At 38.7% G+C, this 18,255-nt stretch overlaps 1 protein-coding gene across 1 annotated transcript; it reads right to left on the minus strand.

Annotated features, from left to right (window-relative positions):
• Positions 1-11,651: 11,651 nt before the first annotated feature.
• LOC110728411 (protein FAR1-RELATED SEQUENCE 5-like) lies at positions 11,652-14,463 on the minus strand. The gene is made up of 4 exons (XM_021908067.1): positions 14,035-14,463; positions 13,236-13,549; positions 12,075-12,795; positions 11,652-12,032 (listed from the first exon to the last, which is right to left on the minus strand). Exons 1-4 carry the CDS (start codon positions 14,461-14,463, stop codon positions 11,652-11,654), a joined length of 1,845 nt encoding a protein of 614 aa, XP_021763759.1.
• Positions 14,464-18,255: the final 3,792 nt, after the last annotated feature.

Below are 18,255 nucleotides of genomic sequence, written 5' to 3' on the forward strand. Positions count from 1 at the left end.
CATCTCATGAATATAGAAAAAGTATTTTATGTAAATGTTGGTCTTTGGTTACTGCAATCTTGTGAAACTCATATATGATAAATATGTGGATATTTCTTGTGAGCAGGAGCATTATAGTTCTTAATTTTTTGCTCATTTTTCAAATGAGCAATTAACTTTTTGCTCATTTGTCAAATGAGCAAAAACTTCAATGCTCATATAAAGTTCAATTTGCTCAGTTTTATATGACTTTGCTCATTCCATATCCACTTTGCTCATTTCGTATCCACTTTGCTCATTTCATATTTACTCTTCTCATTTATATTTATCTTATTTATGTATTTTTTTATTTTTATTTTCTTTTACAGAAATGCCTTATGGAGCTTGCAACAGCATCTACAAACCTGGTCTTGGCATACATGTATTTCAGTCAAAAACATGAAATTGCCATCAAGTATTTTCCAAACAACGAGAAGATACAAAAGTTGAAGGAAGATGCCATGGGCATTTGTGATGAGCATAAGATGAGCTCCAAAACTTTGACTGAAGATAATACTCTTTCATTTAGCCAAGATGAAGAGTATTGGCAAGATCCAGCAGTAATTGAAGCTTGGGATAGTTTTTCTGAGATTTCAAGCAACAAAAAGCATGCTGAATCTTCAATCAATGCAATGGTTGTTCATCCAAATGAATCGGAACCCATTGATGTTACTAAGATTGCTTCTGAAAGTGTTCAGATAGCAAGTTGTATCCTGATGTTGGATGTTCAGATAGGGCTGCTAAAAATGTGTTCAAAAAAATTGGAGATTCAAGTTTCAAATCTGCTTCAGGACATTCACTTGTCAAAGGATCTAGAACTCCTACATTCAGTTTAGGAGTCTTTTCTCAAGAAACTGATTCTCCCCCTAGCAATGCGCCTACTGAACCTGTAGTTGCTTCTGTCATTGCACAAGTTGGTGCTTTTGTTGCTGATGCTTCTCAAGCTGTTGGTGATGCTCTGATTGCTAATCCTCAAGATCTCATTTCTGATGCTCAAGAAGCTTTAATTGTGCATAAGAGAAAAGGTGATACTGAAAAGAAGAGTTATATTCCAAAGAAACGCAAACCTCAGCCATCAGTGCTTCTTAGATCACCTTTTAAGTCCCGCATTATGATAATTTACAATCCATTATCACCAGTTCAGAGAGCGTCTTGAGAGCAATGTTTGCTGACGATAAAAATCGTTTGTAAGTATTTTTTTTATCTATAGAATTTATTATCTTGTACATTAACTTCCATTTGTTTTAGTCATACTAACTTTATTTATTCTTTTTATGCAGTGAACCAGTATTTAATGGAGAGAATGGTCTTGAAATTTTGAGATTACATCTTGAGAAGCTTTATAATAAATATAAGGTAGATACAGAGATCATTAATGCTTGGTGTAGCATTCTGAATTATAATGAGCAGTTTAGAGATCCAAATTCTCCTGCTCGTTTCTTTTTTTACCTTAGTGCTACCGTAAGTTCAAATTCTTTCATTTATTTTGTTTTATTGAATTATTTTGTTTTTTTGTTGTAATTAATTTTTTTTTCTTTAACATGTAGGACTGTCTTATTCACTATGAGATAGATTCTGTTGCCCATCGGAATAAGATGTTTTTTGAGGTTGCTGAGAATTTGTACATGAAATCAGTTGTACCACACAAGGATATTCAGCTTTTTTTCTTCCCAGTTTATGAAGAAGATCATTACTATTTGGTATGTTTTAACACTACCACACTGAATGGTAATATTGAGCTTTTTGATTATAACGAAGATTCTGGAGATCATAAACAACTTTTAAATCATTTGGTATGGCTTAAAAGTTAATCTCTATTCACATTATGTTTGTTTCTTTTACTTGAATGATCAGATTTTATTATGTTTGCTTATTTGATGTTTTTATTTTCAGAGAACTGCTTTTTCAAACTTTATTCAATGTGAAGGAAATGTACAGAGTTCTATTTTGGCAAATGATATCAAGCGGATGGAAATTTCTGTGATTAATGGTTCATGGAAGTCTTCGGATAAAAATCATTTGCATTGTGGAGTTGTAGTGATGAGACTCATGGAAACATACATGGGTAGTGCAAAGTGGGATCCTGGTTTGAAGAAAAATAATGTAAGTCTTTCAGATTAGTCTCATTAATAATAAGATGTTTTGGTCTATTTGCTTACTTGTTCATTTCATAAATGAACAAAGAAATGTTTGCTCATTTCACAAATGAGAAACTAATTCTTTGCTCATTTGAGAAATGAGCAATTAACATTTTGATTATTTGCTAAATGAGCAAGAAATTACATGCTCATTTATCAAATGAGCAAAGAAATGTTTGCTCATTTGACAAATGAGAAAGGATTTACTTGTTCATTTCATAAATGAACAAAGAAATGTTTGCTTATTTCACAAATGAGCAACTAATTCTTTGCTCATTTAATAAATGAGCAATTAACTTTTTGATTATTTGCTAAATGAGCAAGAAATTACTTGCTCATTTATCAAATGAGCAAAGAAATGTTTGCTCATTTGACAAATGAGCAAGGATTTAATTGTTCATTTCATAAATGAGCAAGGATTCCTATCAAATGTTTACTTTAATTTTAAGGTCTATGGTCCATTAATCTAGCAATACCGTAGGCCATTGTCTTACAAGTTACAACTGCAACTTGTGGTGTTACTTTTACATGTTTGCTCTTGTTATTGAAATCTCCTTAATTGTATAGGGTTTGATTATGTTATTTGTTTTGCAGCTGATAATCTTGACTAAACTTCGTGAAAAGTACACCCTGGGAATAATTACAAGTGAAGTGAACACTATTCAATCTGTTAAAGAAATTGCTCAGAAGAAGAAAAAGTTAAGTAAAGTTTTTGTTGCTGACAAAGAAGAAAATGCTGAAAAAGAAGAGCATGAAGAAGAAAAAGTTCAAGGAAGAAAGAGCAAAAGACTGAAGAAAGCTGAATGTTAGGGAATTAAATAGTTAGTAGTGATGATTTGTCTTTTTTGGTTTAGGGAATTGGGTAAATTAAGATTTTATCTACTTTTAAGTAGTCTTTGAATGATGTAAAACTGATTTATAAACAGATTTTACCAATAGAAGCCTACCCTTTTTTACTATAGTGATGATTATATTTGAATTAAAATTCAATCTTTTATTTGTTTTTACTTCACATACCTTGTTATATACAGTCGTTTTCATTTGAAATATTCGTTCATTTGTTAAATGATCAAACAGATGTTTGCTAATTAAATGATAGATCAATGAATTCTTGCTCATTTGATAAATGTTCAAAGAATTTCTTGCTCATTTGATAAATGAATAAAGAAATGTTTGCTCATTTCACAAATGAGAAACTATTTTTGCTCATTTAAGAAATGAGCTTTTACCTTTTTTGATTATTCGCTAAGTGAGCAAGGAATTACTTGCTCATTTGATGATTGAGAAAAGATATGTTTGCTCATTTGACCCAAGGAGAGCTGATTTTGGATTGGGAGATGAAACAAGAGTGCAATTGTTCCAAGTTCATATAATAGCTAATTTGCTCACTTGCCAAATGAGCAAATAATTATTTGCTCATTTGACAAAATGAGTAGTTAACTATTTGCTCATTTGATTAATGAGCAAGGAATTATTGCTCATTTGAGAAATGAACAAATATTTAGTCACTCATTTGAATATGTTCTATTTTCAATTCAACGATATTGCAAAGCATTAAACTATGATTAGTGTTTCGGGGTTTTCTGATGTCCTGCGGGAGAGTTACAATTCCGAGACTGGAACCGGACGCCTGTACCTGCAAAACAACGGAGACTCCTGGTGGTGGGAGCTCCGCCTCCAACGGTCAAGTTAGTACTTGATTAAGGAGTAATTAATGCGGAAATTAAAGTGATTGGGTCTCTCTAGGTGAGAGTGTTTAATTGCTTAATCCCCTTTAATGAGGATTAATTAAGTATTTATAGTCTTTGAGAAGCATGCCAATCCTAGGTTTAGGTTAACCTTGGGCTGATTGGGCTTTCCTCGGAAGTTGGGCCTGGGTGGCCGGTTTCTCCATTAGGCATGGAGTATGCCACGTGTCATGACATAATAGGTCCAAGGTGGACGAATAAGCGGGTGCCACGTGGCAAGCCCTGACAGTTCCAACTGAGGGACACTTGGCAGGACTTGATTGGCCCACGTGGCGCATTCCGATTGGTGGGAGCAAAATCCCCTAATCATTTGCCCCTCACAGGTGTCGCACTGTAACAGACGACGACCTGCTACAGGTGTCACTCGGCGAAAGGCCGAGAGATTCTCCCGCCCAAATTATGAATTCTGGAAGTGACCCTTCGCCTATATAAGGGAGTGTTGACTTCAGTCATTTTCACACTTGAGAACTTTTTGAGAGAACATTCGGACCCCTGAACTTGCTCTGACATTTTGGACCCTTTCTGCCTACCGCCTGCTCTGACAAGCCGACTGCAAAGGATTTTCAGAACTTCATCAATTGTCACTCGTTCAGGTAACTGTCGGTTCTCTTACTCTTAATTTTCTTTTTATTCTTTTTTGAAATGGCACCACGGAAGCACACGACACGACCTAGGTTAGTGATCAGCCGGTCACCGGGGACGGCTGAATCTAGGACTAGGAGTGCCGCCTGCCCTTTTCCGGACCCATCTTTTCCCTTTATACAAAGTCCGACTGTATCTGTGTCTATGCAGAGCATGATGGCCAGAACAAAAAAGACTGCCAGGATCTCAAACTCAGACGGCTCCTCCCACAGGGTGCCGATTAGTGAAACATCTGACCAGGCGCCAGATGTGGAAGTGAAACAAAGCGGCTTGAAAGCCGGCAGTTTTGAGGGACGAGTCAAAGTGACCCCTTCCCATTTTATAGTTGACAATTCTACATTCTCTCCTGCTCCTTTTAAAGGAGAGGAGGCGGGCCCCTCCGGGAGAGGGGAGGAGTCGTCCTCTTCGGACTCGTCAGAGGACGATTCCGAGTCTAGCTCTTCTGGCCATGCTTCTCTGGACACAGAAGAGAAAAACAGTCGCCTGCAAGAGTGACAAGCGCACATTAGGGCGCGCTTTAAGGAATATAAATGGGTGATTTTGGATGTATTTAGGCCCGTTTTGGTCGTTTATTGCCTTGTTACACTCGTTTCCTTCATATTACGTGCTTCACGGGTTTCGGTCTGTTTTTGGTGTGTTAACAGGTATAGTTGACCAAGTTATGTCGAGTCCCGAACCATTGGTGCGTAATCAGGCTATTATCGATCCTAGTCCACCAAGCTAAGGCTTTGCTGCGGTTCTCAAGGCCTTGAAAGGCAAGTTAAGTAGCAGGCAAGGCAGAACAGTTCACAAATATGACACCTGTTCACTATTTTGCTCACAACTTTCGGTATACAAATGATAATGGAGTGATTCTAATTGCATTGGAAAGTAGACTTGAAGAGCTTTCCAACGATATATTGCACGCCTCAAATAGAGCTCTGGATAAGAAGTTGTGACTGTTTTAAGAAAACCAAAGTTCCTGCAACCTTCCTGCCTATGCTGCACGGTCGTGCCAGATTCAGCACGGCCGTGCCAGGCATTAGCACGGCCGTGCCAAATTCAGCACGACCGTGCCAGGCATTAGCACGGCCGTGCCAGATTCAGCACGGCCGTGCCAGGCATTAGCACGACCGTGCCAAGCCAATTTCCATGCCCGTGCCAGTGCCAGATTCAGCACGGCCGTGCCAGATTCAGCACGGCCGTGCCAGGCATTAGCACGGCCGTGCCAAATTCAGCACGGCCGTGCCATAATTGAAGATATTGCGGATCAGCTACTGCCATGCTTGCACGGCCGTGCCACTTCCAGCACGGCCGTGCCGATTCACGAAGGGCAGCCTGCGATTTACTTTTCGATTTAAAACATATATATATAGCCCGATTGTAAGGGTTAAAAGACAGTTTTAGAGATAGTTTTGAGAGCCTTTGTAGAGAGTTATTGGAGAACGTTCTTAGTATTAGAGATTCATTAGTTTTCTTAGAGAATTTCCTAGAGATTTTAGTTTTCTTGGATTGATTTGAAGCAAGATTTGCGAAGGTTCTTTGTATTATTCATTGACGACGGATATCAAAGTTCTGAACTTTTCCATTGATTCGCATCAATACAATTGGTATTATTCATTCTTGTTTATTAATCAAGCTTTATTATTCCTTAATCAGAATTCATGTTTATATCTATTATGCTTTTGGAATTCATTATTGCTTTGATTATGAATATGTGTGAGTAGTCTCCTAGCTAGGGTTTCGGGATGAAACCCGGCCTAGGTAATCTATGTAATTGAGGATTGATTTTGATAAACGGATTGTGATTAAATTGATTATATGCGATTGCATGTTAATTCATTATAATAGGAGTAGCTAACCTAGAATCTTGAATTTGATTGGATGATATCCTTGATTTGAACAAGAGATTGTGAATTGAGTATTTCATTATTGAATGTGGTTTGATTATGTATCGAGTAATGTTAAGTGCATGAGAAATCCAAGCTTAGTATTGCCCGTTGTCTTCCTATCACATGATATTGATCAGACATATAGTCTTTGCATATCCCGTTTGTCTCTGTGATTCCTTGTTGCGTAGTTACCGATGGTTTGGTGAATTCCCGTTCTCCCTAGTGTCTTAGTTTATTGATTTATTCCATCTTATTAGTAGTATTTTAGAACACCATTTTCCATTGATTTCGAACTAGCTTAGGTTTAAGATTGATTTGCAATTACTCTCGTTCCTCGTGGACCGAACCTTTATTTGCCATTGTACTTGGTTATAGGGTGTTCGTATAAGTATTGTTTGATTGAGAGTTAGATTGTAGCGACCGATTTAACCCTTGTCAAAGAGGCGAGGCTTTCTCACGCAGTTGAGAAGGGGGACGATTGGGCGGAGCCATCCGCCTCTTACCGAGAGCAAAATACCCCCTACTACTGCACGGTACCTCGGGGCCGGATCACGGCCATGCAAGAGAAAGTGGAGAGCTTTATCGCAAACCACACAATGGGCCCCGACTTTTTAGTGTTTGTGCCGGATCCAGAAGACACAGTCGTCTGGCCGGCTGGTACCAGTTATGATAGCGCCTGCTTTGGCTGCTACGAGGCGGTCATCAAGGCTAGGCTGCGCTTCCCACTACATCCGGCTGTTCAGCGGATCTTGGATGGGTATGAGTTGGGGTTATGACAGTTAGCCCCGAACTCCTAGGTCAACGTACTCGGCTATGTGGCCGGGTGCGAACTGCACGGGGTGGAGCCGAGCTTCGAGGCTTTCGCCCACATGAACTACCTCAGCCGGACCCCTAAGGCAGGCGGTACCGGCTGGTATCAATTGACGAGCCACAGGGGCTACCTCATGACGAGAGGTAAAGCAAACAAATGGAAGGACTGGCGGAGCACCTTCCTCATCATTGAGAGTTCAGACACAGAGCTGAACAATCGCTTCAACAGGTGGAACAGGAATCCGCCCCTTCTTGCAGGCGGCCGCAGCATGCCGCCTGTTCCCCCCAAGGCTAAGAAAGAGATCCTAGATAAAGGATTCTTCAAAGTAGAGTCGAAGGTGAACTCTACTTCAGGGGTACGAGAGCAAGTACCCCTGCACTGCGTCCCGAGCTTCAAATGGCTCTACGACGAGTACTTTTTGGCCGCCTGTGGCCTCAGCAGTCGGTGCTCAAGAGGTAGCCGGCCTGTCGAATACTCTGTTGTTCCATGCATTTCTTGTTATGACTTTTATTAACTTTGCTATTTGTTTTTGCAGCGGACGCCATGAGCAAAATTACCGCCTCCAAGACTGCGGCGGCCATGTTGCGGGCCTCCATCATGCAACAAGCTTCAACCGACTCCCCCAACAAGGGGGCACCCTTGGTGGGCTTCGAACCTTTCACCCTCTTTTTGGAGTTGTGTTTATGCATATACTGACTTCTTCTTTTTTAGACGGGCGCTCCAAGAGCTTCTTCTTCCGAACAGCCGGACCCCAAGGCCCGGAGGACGACTGTTGCGAGCTCTCCTGGTTCTGCCAGGAAACATGCGGCGGCTGAGAAACAGCCGACCACTTCTTCTAAAACTCTAGCTGGGCCGCCTAGAAGTATGAAGTTGTCCTTGTAAATTTTAGACTTGCTCCCTTTTTTACTAGGTCTAATTTGTTTGTTTATGCTTGATGCAGCCGGCCCTGAGGAGCCTGACTTGGTCGAGGTGGCCAAGTCTATGATCAAGGCCGTTCCTCCAGCTGAAAGGGAGGCGGTCAGGGGTGTCAGCACCCTTGACCTAGACGGGATTGCAGGGGTCCTTGCTGAGGTATACTTAGCATATGTTTGAGTATTTGAATTCCAGGACGCCCGTTTTTTTTTTGTTTGGAAACTGACGCCTGTTCCCCTTTTTACTTAGGCCCTGCTCCGAGTGAACGGCCTTCGCAAGCCGCTTGACCGGAAGAACAAAGAGGTAAAGGCTGCAAAAGCTATGGCCACCTCTGACTGTGATAAGGCAACGTTTCAAATTGCCCAAAATGAAGTTCTGACCATTTATATTCTTTATTATCAGGCGCAGGCTACCGCCGCTATCCGGGCTCAGTTAGAGGCGGCCCAGAAGAGGAATAGCGAGCTAGAGGCGACCATCAACAGCCTCAAGGCCGAGCTGAGACCTCTTCGCCAAAAGATGTCCTCATACGAAACCTTGGAGAAATCCTTGGCGAGCGTAAAGGTACGCCTGGTGACCCAGGAGAAGAGTCTTACTCAGGAGCTCTCGGAAAAGGCCGAGCAAGAAAAGAAAGAGCTGGTCCGGGAGATGATGGAAGACTCTGCTCAAATCCAGCGCATGACTTGGGGCCGCCTCTTCCCCAATGCTGACTTTGCCTCATGGAAAAAACCGTACCGCGAGTGTTCTGATATATATAATCAAGAGATCCTAGCGGCTGCTGAGGAAGAGGCGTTGGAGGAGGAGGAGCCGGTAGTGGCGCTTGTGCCTCTTGGGGGTAATGCATCAAAAAAGGATGTAGCTGAAGCCGAGTCCAGCAAGAAGAGTGTTGACCAGGCGGCAGCTGCTAATATTGAAGATCTACCCCCTTCTTAAGCTTTATGTCTTCTTTCCACGGCCTGTATGCCGTTTGTTTGTATTTACCCGGCCAGGGGGCCGGGGCTCTGAATATTTTGCCGGTCTTTGATGACCGGCTTCTTTTTAATGAATTTTTTGTTTTGCTTCAAATTTGTTCAAGTATTGAATATTCTGATATCCAATTGTACACTATACCGACTGTTTTACATGGCCGATAGTTGCAGACAGGTACGGATAGTTAGTCACGCCGCCTATGCCCCTGGACGACTGGTTGTCTGTTTCCAGGCTAGACGATCAGTCGGCCATTTATCCAATCGGTATTCGAACCATTTTAAAGACTGGATCCCCTTTAGGCAGGCGGTCCTGTCATTTGTAAAATTAACCAAGTAGGAAAGTGGTTTGATCAAGTAAACATGATTGTTACCTAGTCGCCAAGTAACTGAGTAGTAGAGGTGTCAAGCGGTGGGTACCGGTTGTTCCCCTTTATTCGCCAATGTTTGTTGGCTTTTATCTCATAGGTTGTTAACCTAGAGGAGTAGTGGTTGAGAGCCCCTGTTTGCTAAAAACAGGCGGACGACTCATACCTTTTAGGCTCCATACTAAGTTTTGAGAGAGTGACTATGAGTTAACTTTGGTGTTACTCAGTCGCCGTCACTCCTGCTTGAGTGGGATCATCCAACCCTTGAAGGTACATCAGGTTGGTGAATGCCATCAGATGGTCTTCTGGGTTAGTAGTGCCGTCATAGGCGCCTACTAATACATTTTTCACTTTGGCCGGCTGAGCGGCTTCAGTAATTTCCTTGGAGAAGGCCGACAGATGTTCGCCAAGTCTAAGCAACCGTAGCTGCCAGTCCATAGGTTGGACGTTTTTTTCTGCATATCCACCAAACGGAGGTGGCTGTAAGAAATACTGTTGTTGCGGTACAAACGGTAAGTTTGGTACCGCCTGGTCGCTATGATAGCCGGACTGACGGGAGGTGCCGCCTGAATGACTCTCATGATACGACTGAGTATGCCTCATCGAGGTATTTCGCATACTGTCTTGGAAGTTTGAAGTAGAGGCCGACTCTGACAATCGGTCACTCTTCTTCTGCTCTAGCAGTAGCCGAGCGTCTGTGTATGATTTCCTCGACCCGTCCGCCTGAATATGACGAACAGGTTTCCTATTTCCTGGAGTAGGAAAACGGTATTTTGTGAAATCAAAGGCAGTCGGCTCCCGCTTCCTAGATTTAGGATGAGGAGTCGCCTCTCGCCCTTGAACTGGCTTCCTCTTCTGTGAAGTGGAGGGTTTCTTAGCCGACTGCTCCTTGTCCAGAGCAGGCGGCTTCTTGTTGATCAACTCTTGAATTTCTCCCTTGAAGTCCCTCATGAAGGTCATGAGTTCACTCCTTGTGATGGGAGCAGACCCAGCAGTCGGCTGTTGCCGAACAGGCGGTGCGCCTGCTGGCTCGCTTCCTGTATGAAGATGTTCCCGTTCCCTCCTTTCGGTGTGACGGGTACGTCGGGCCCTTAGGGTCCCGTCTGAAGCTGTGTGAGCTTCAACTTCAAATTCATTCTCAGTATCGTGGTCCGACTGAACTTGAGGGTCGTCTAGGGGACGCCTCTCTTCAGGAGTCGGTACAGACGTGGATGCCATCTCAGAAGTACTCTCCCCACAGACGGCGCCAGATGTTTCGGGGTTTTCTGATGTCCTGCGGGAGAGTTACAATTCCGAGACTGGAACCGGACGCCTGTACCTGCAAAACAACGGAGACTCCTGGTGGTGGGAGCTCCGCCTCCAACGGTCAAGTTAGTACTTGATTAAGGAGTAATTAATGCGGAAATTAAAGTGATTGGGTCTCTCTAGGTGAGAGTGTTTAATTGCTTAATTCCCTTTAATGAGGATTAATTAAGTATTTATAGTCTTTGAGAAGCGTGCCAATCCTAGGTTTAGGTTAACCTTGGGCTGATTGGGCTTTCCTCGGAAGTTGGGCCTGGGTGGCCGGTTTCTCCATTAGGCATGTAGTATGCCACGTGTCATGACATAATAGGTCCAAGGTGGACGAATAAGCGGGTGCCACGTGGCAAGCCCTGACAGTTCCAACTGAGGGACACTTGGCAGGACCTGATTGGCCGACGTGGCGCATTCCGATTGGTGGGAGCAAAATCCCCTAATCAATTAGTACAAAATTAATAATATATTATTAAATATAAAAATTCAACAAAATCTTATATGTATATAAAAGTACCATTACACTTTTTTTGGACAATTTCTAATATCATGATGACTCAATTCACCACAACCTCTACATAATCTCTTCTTTTTTTGGTTTTGTTCTACAACCTTTTCTTTTTCTCCCTTAAGCCTTTTTGCACTTATACCTCTTGTTTCAACATTTGACACATCAGTCTCACTCGCTTTCTTTTTTGAAGTCTCTTCATTTGATACATGAACTCTAGTCCCTTTATTCTTTGAAACTTTTGGAGGTTTGACAATTATTTCAGTTGGCACACTAGCTCCAATCAATAGCTCAATGTCTTGCTCTTTGTTTTTTGCACTTCCAGCTGTTGTTTCATTATTTCTTGCAATCCTCTTTGCTTCCAAATCGTTTCTTATTCCTTAAAGATTTATCACAAGGTCTTGATTATCTTCATCTTTGCCTTCTGCCAAACTTACACAAGTGTGTATCTCTGACCATAAATCATTTAACAATTTTTTCTTGTCTATTATATTAGCACATTGCTGCAACAGGTTTCCTCCCAAGTCAAAAATTGGTTTCTTTAATGCCATAGTAGTCCACCTGTGTAGCATATACTGCTCGGGAATGGTTTCAAACCTTTTTTCTTTCCAAACCCAAATCATATGTCTACATGGAATTCCTTGCCTATGAAATAGCTTGCAAGAACATGTGGTGTCATAGTTAGTTGGATTAAACACAACATCAAATGTTCTAGTCCGATTTCCTTCACTTACTGTTGCTAATTCCAATTCATTTTCTTTCTTCAATTCATCAACACCACAAGAAAAACAAGCAATTTCAACCTCGTATTGAAATTCATAAAAGACAGAGTTAGTATATAAATGTGAGGCATGCTTTTCTATCCCTAGTGGTGTTTTGCACTCAGGATATTTGTGCTTTGAATCATTATCATTCTGACCTTGAGTGTGTCTCTGGGCATCAATTGCAGCTTCATATCTCAAGTAAAACTCAACAAGTGACACATGAGGATTGGTAAAGGAGCAGAAAAAGTTGTTTTCACTTTCGGATCTTGATGTTGTACGCATTATTCCTCCAAGGAACACATCTCTGAAATAGGCCGGAATCCACTTGTCTCTTATCTTGTACATATAACCTAACCATTCATGTTGTTCCAAGTGGTATTCAATCATCACCTTGTTCCACCTTTCTTCAAACTCAGCAGGTTCAATTTCAAGGTGCCAAACGCAAGCACATAATTTTTTTAGGAAACCAGTTTCTTCTTGCATGATTGATTTCTCCACCTTATCTAGTAACTTTTTCATTATGTGCCACATACAGAACTGATGTTCAGTCTTCTTAAACACACTTCTAATAGCAATTTTCATTGCTTGATCCTGATATGTGATCATACAATTAGGTTCATTCCCACCCATTGCCTTGAGGAATGATCTGAACAGCCATTCAAATGACACGATATCTTCCTTTGCTATGAAACCAGCAGCAAAATTAATGCAATTCTTATGATGGTCAACGCCTGTAAATGGAGTAAACACCATGTTGTACCTGTTTACACATACAAAATAAAGTTTAAATGAGCAAATAAGTTAATACTCATTTGAAAAATTATCAAATAATCGATTGCTCATTTGTCAAATGAGCAAATAACTCAATGCTTATTTGTGAAATAAGCAAACAATTCTTTGCTCTTTTGTCAAATGTGCAAATAATTGAATGCTCATTTGTCATATGAGCAAATAACTCAATGCACATTTGTGAAATGAGCAAACAATTCAATGCTCATTTGTCAAATGAGCAAATAATTCAATGCTCATTTGTCAAATGAACATGAAATTCAATGCCCATATACATACTCTTATCAAAGAATATTAGACTTATGGGGATATTCAATTTTCACATAGAAGTAATGAGAAATTAAACTAATTTTATTTAAAACAAAGTCATTAATTTCAGCCATAGCTAGTAATAACACATAAATGAATTACCTGTTGGTTTGGTATGTGGTATCAAAGGATACCATATCACTAAATAGAGCATAACTCTTTTTACAAAGGGGGTCTGCCCACAATGCTCTACAAAGGCAATAATCTTCATCCATCTCAAAATCAAAGAAAAAAGCGCTCCACATCAGCTTTTTGTTGGTAAAGTTATTCACGAACATTTGAGCATCACTTCCTTGAATGTATGCTTTTAAATCTCTATGGAAATTTTTGAAATCTTCCTTAGATGAACCAATGTTTTCATATCCTCCAACAATTTCCTTCATCAATCGAAAAGTTGTAACGGGACCAATATTCATCTATTTAAAGAACAAAACAGTTTGTCACATGAGCAAATAATTCAATGCTCATTTTTAAAATGAGAAAACAATTCAATGCTCATTTGTCAAATGAGAAAAAAAATTATTTGCCCATTTGTCAAATGAGCAAACAGCTTTTATTAGAACATACAGAGAATTCATGAAACATAAGAGAATTTGAAACATAAGAGAATTCATGAAACAATTAAATGCTCATTTGGCAAATGAGCAACAAATTATTTGCTCATTTGTCAAATGAGCAAACAACTTTTATTAGAAGATACATGGAATTCATGAAACATAAGAGAATTTGAAAGTGTTACCTTAGAATTATTCACAATTATTTTTTTGTGTAAAATGTTCATTTTCCTTCCTTCTTTTTGGAATAGATTGCAGCTAGGTGTATAAAGTGCATGAGTATGTCCCTCATGAAATTTTGTCACTATGAATGTGTTATCATCACAATGCTTTAGGACAATATGTGCCTTGCACCCAACACGAGTAACGAGTCTCTTCCTTTTGATTGAAGATTTTTCTTCATTGTTTTCCCCTTCCTTGTTATTTAAATCTTTTTCTATAGTAGTCTTTCTTTTCTCTTTGTATCCTTCCTTATTGCACAAGATATACTGATATTTTAATTCTTTGCTTCTTCTTTGTCTTTTAGTTGTAGACTTCCTTGTATTGAAGCCAGAAGCAAATGAACAGCCTTTATAAAATTCAAGGCCCTTTTCAAGATTATTAAACTTCATCCCTATAGCTGGTTTCAACTCATTGGGGCATATTGGATGCCATTCTTTTGTTCCTCCAGGAGTGATCAAAGGTGCTACTTTAGGAGAAACTACTATTGTAGGAGTAGTTGGCACATTTGTGATGGTACTTGATTGACTCTCAACTTGTTCTTTGTTGCTCATCATTTGTGAATATGCACCTCCTTAAACACACTTAAACACACACATACACTCTTAATAATTAGAACTGAAATCAGATTCTTAAACAAACTTACACACACATAGACATAGATACACACTTACACACACACACACACACACACACACACACTCAATAATTTCATAATCTATAATTATAACTGAAATCAATTTCTGAAATCAGAATTGCAAGCAGAAAGAGGAGGGGGCAGGGGGGGATAGGTTTGCTCATTTGTCAAATGAACATGCAATTCAATGCCCACATATATAAACTCTTACACTCAATCACACTCACACTCACACTCACACACAGACACAATATTACACTCACTCACATACACACACTCACACACACACACACACACACACACACACACATACATACACAATTCTATATACTTAGTGTTTTTACAAGCTAATATTTGCCAAACTTATAGATCCTTGAATTACTTATGAATGTCATTAATATTTGCTCATTTTAATTGTAGTTACCTCATTTTAAATGTTCTATTATACATATTTAGGTTCGCTCATTTTAATTTATTTGCTCATTTTGAATTTCATTGAAAATAAGAACATAATAACAGCAAAGTTCAATTTGCTCATTTTTATATGACTTTGATCATTCCATATCCACTTTGCTCATTTCATATCCACTTTATTCTATTATACATATTTAGGTTTGCTAATTTCATTTCATTTTTAAATGTTTTATTATACATATTTAGGTTTTCTCATTTTAATTTATTTGCTCATTTTGAATTTGATTGAAAATAAGAACATAAATAATTGATTCAATCACTATAAAGTTTAATTTGATATTATTAAAATCTCTATCAAATTAATCAAACCAAAATAATTGATTCAATTCAATCAAATAATTGATGCAATTAAACATTCAATTCGATTAATGTAATTCGAAAATTAACATGTAATTCAATTCGAAAATTAACATGAAATTCCAAATTTTTCTGAGATGTAAAATCAAAATATATTGAATATTCAGATTAACATGCAATTCAAAATTAAAATTACGAACAAACCTCAATGATGGATGAAATTGAGACCGTTGAAATTCGCAAAGAGAAACCGTTGAAAATTGCAGAAAGAAACCGCTGAAATTTGTCGAAAGAAGAGCATACTTAGTGAATCGCCATTGATAAGTAAATCGCCATTGATGAGCTTTGATTTTCTGACAGAATAGAGGGGAGAGATTAATTAGATGCTGAAAGTTAGTTTGTAGGCAGGCTTATAATCTCAGCAGTTGGATTTCATCTAATCTAGCGGCTGAGATTTGTTCTCACATAAGGTGTGGTTCTCACATAAAGGGTGGTTCTCACCGGATCCCGACCCTATATATATATATATATATATATAATATATATATATATATATATATATATATATATATATATATAATTCGCTTCACACTTATATATATATACAAACGATTTAAACTATGTTGTAGAAATGTAATGACTAATAATGATATTGATGCAAATGTTCGATTAAATATACAAAAAAAAAAACAGGTAAGCATGAAATATTAGAAAATTCTAATAATAACAAAAAATAAATTAGATAAAAAAATTGTTCTACGCCCGTCGATCACAAACACAAAATTAAACTTTGGGTTAGGGTGGAACATTTTTTGACTTGTAACCTAGAGTGACCCGATCTGAAATGACTCATGACCCGACCCAATTAACATGTCGATCTATATTAGGGTGTGTTTTATTCACTTGATTTTTACTTATCTGAACTTAATACACCCTCCGTTTCATAATGTTAGTCCCATATACTATTTTGGGCGTTTCAAAAAGATCTAACCATATTGAATATATTTCATTTATAACTTGATTTTTTTTGGAATTAATTGATTGTGGATTTATGACATGACTCTAAGTAAGGAAGTTTTGTCTTAAATTATGTAATTATGACTTGTGCTTTCCTAATAAAAAATCAAAAAAGTTAAATACGGTAAAATAATTATGAATTATGTTGTACTTTAATGTTAGATTCCAAATATATTTTTTTTCTTATTTTATGTAATTGATTCTATATGGGACTAACATTATGAAACGAAGGGAGTATAACTTATTAAAACTCATTTTAGTTTTAATTTTTACTTGGCTAAACCTTATCATAATTTATTTTTCCTGAACTGAATTTATCTTAACTTAACTACTTCCTTCGCTCCAAAAAATTATTATGATATAAAAAATAAATTTAGATGAAACTTATTGAGAGTTATAATCTAATATTTTTTTAAATAAAATAATAATTTTATTTGTATACATAAATATTAGTATTTTATCAAAAATAAAATTCTAAAGTAACAATTTTATCTAAATTTGATTGAAAATGAAACTTTAAACTAACTTTTGTATCCTATAAAGTCTATTTAAATCTATACAACGTGGCGCGACACTTGGCGAAAAATTAGAATGCCAAGTGTCGCTGTCTCATGACCTGGCTAAAAGTTTAAGGGAAATTCTACATGGTGGCCTCCAGATTTTAATTTTTCTACGTGGAAGACACACTTTTTTCCAACTCTCTCAAGTGGCACTATGGTTTTGCAAAATTATGTAGAGTGTCCTTTTTTTTAGTTTATGGCTAACATTTATAATTAAAATGGTTAACCTTAGGTTTTTTGGTTTAAAAATTAATTAAAGTATATTTTAAAATAATAAAATAAAAAAAAAGAATTTTTTTTAAAAAAAAAAATCCCAAACCCACGACCACCCTCCCACCACCACGTCCACCATCCACAACCCCAACCCCCATACACCACCGGCGCCCAAAATCCCTTTTTACCGCGTCGGCGCCGGCAGCCCTGTCCCCCTACCCACTGAACCCACCGCGACACCACCTGAACCTCATATCCCAAACCCAAAACCCCCAAATACCCAACCCGAAACCCCTTAAAAACCCTCTCCCACCACTTTAAACCCCGAATTAGACCCTCCCCCACCCTTGAAACTTAGACGCCCAAGGTTTTGAGGGTGGGAAAGGTCCTTATTTTGGGGTTTAACGTGGCGGGGGTGGGTTTATTCAGGTTTCGAGTCGGATATTTTGGGGTTTCACGTGGTGGGTTTAGTGGGTAGGGGGACGGGCTGGGTTGTCGGAATGGTGAAGGTTGTTTGGGTGGCAGCGAAGGGTGGGGGAGTGCTGGGTTCTTGGAATGGTGAAGGTCACCGCCTTCCGGGATGGTGGTGGTGGGGAGGGTGGTCGTAGGTTGGGGGCTGTGAATTTTCTTTTTTTTTTTTTTTTTTTTTTTTTTTTTTTTTTTTTTTTTGAAGAATTTGATTTTAAAAAAAAAAAAAATTAATTGTGGTTAATCAAAAAATCAAAAGGTTAGCCATAAAACCTTAAAAAGGGCACTGTACGTGATTTTTCAAAACTTGGATGCCACTTGAGAGAATTGGAACAAAGTGTGTCTTCCACGTAGAAAAATTAAAACCTGGAGGCCACGATGTAGAATTTCCCACAAAGTTTAATTTTATATAATACTTATATGATATATAAAGCTAAACTTTTAGCCAGGTCACGACGTTGCGACACTTTGCCGTTTCAACTTTTCGCTAAGTGTAACGGCAAAGTGTCGCATCACATTGGATAGATTTAAATAGACTTCATAAGATAAAAATAAAAAAGGAAAAATGAAAACTAATAATCCCACCCTTACCTATTTTGCTCAAAACAATACCACCTTTTCGAATTACCAAAACAATCCCACCTTATACCCCAATCTTCTTAAAACATGCCTTTTTACAGGCT

This window comes from Chenopodium quinoa, unplaced genomic scaffold (genome assembly GCF_001683475.1).
Source record: "Chenopodium quinoa cultivar QQ74 unplaced genomic scaffold, ASM168347v1, whole genome shotgun sequence".
Lineage (NCBI taxonomy): Eukaryota > Viridiplantae > Streptophyta > Magnoliopsida > Caryophyllales > Amaranthaceae > Chenopodium > Chenopodium quinoa.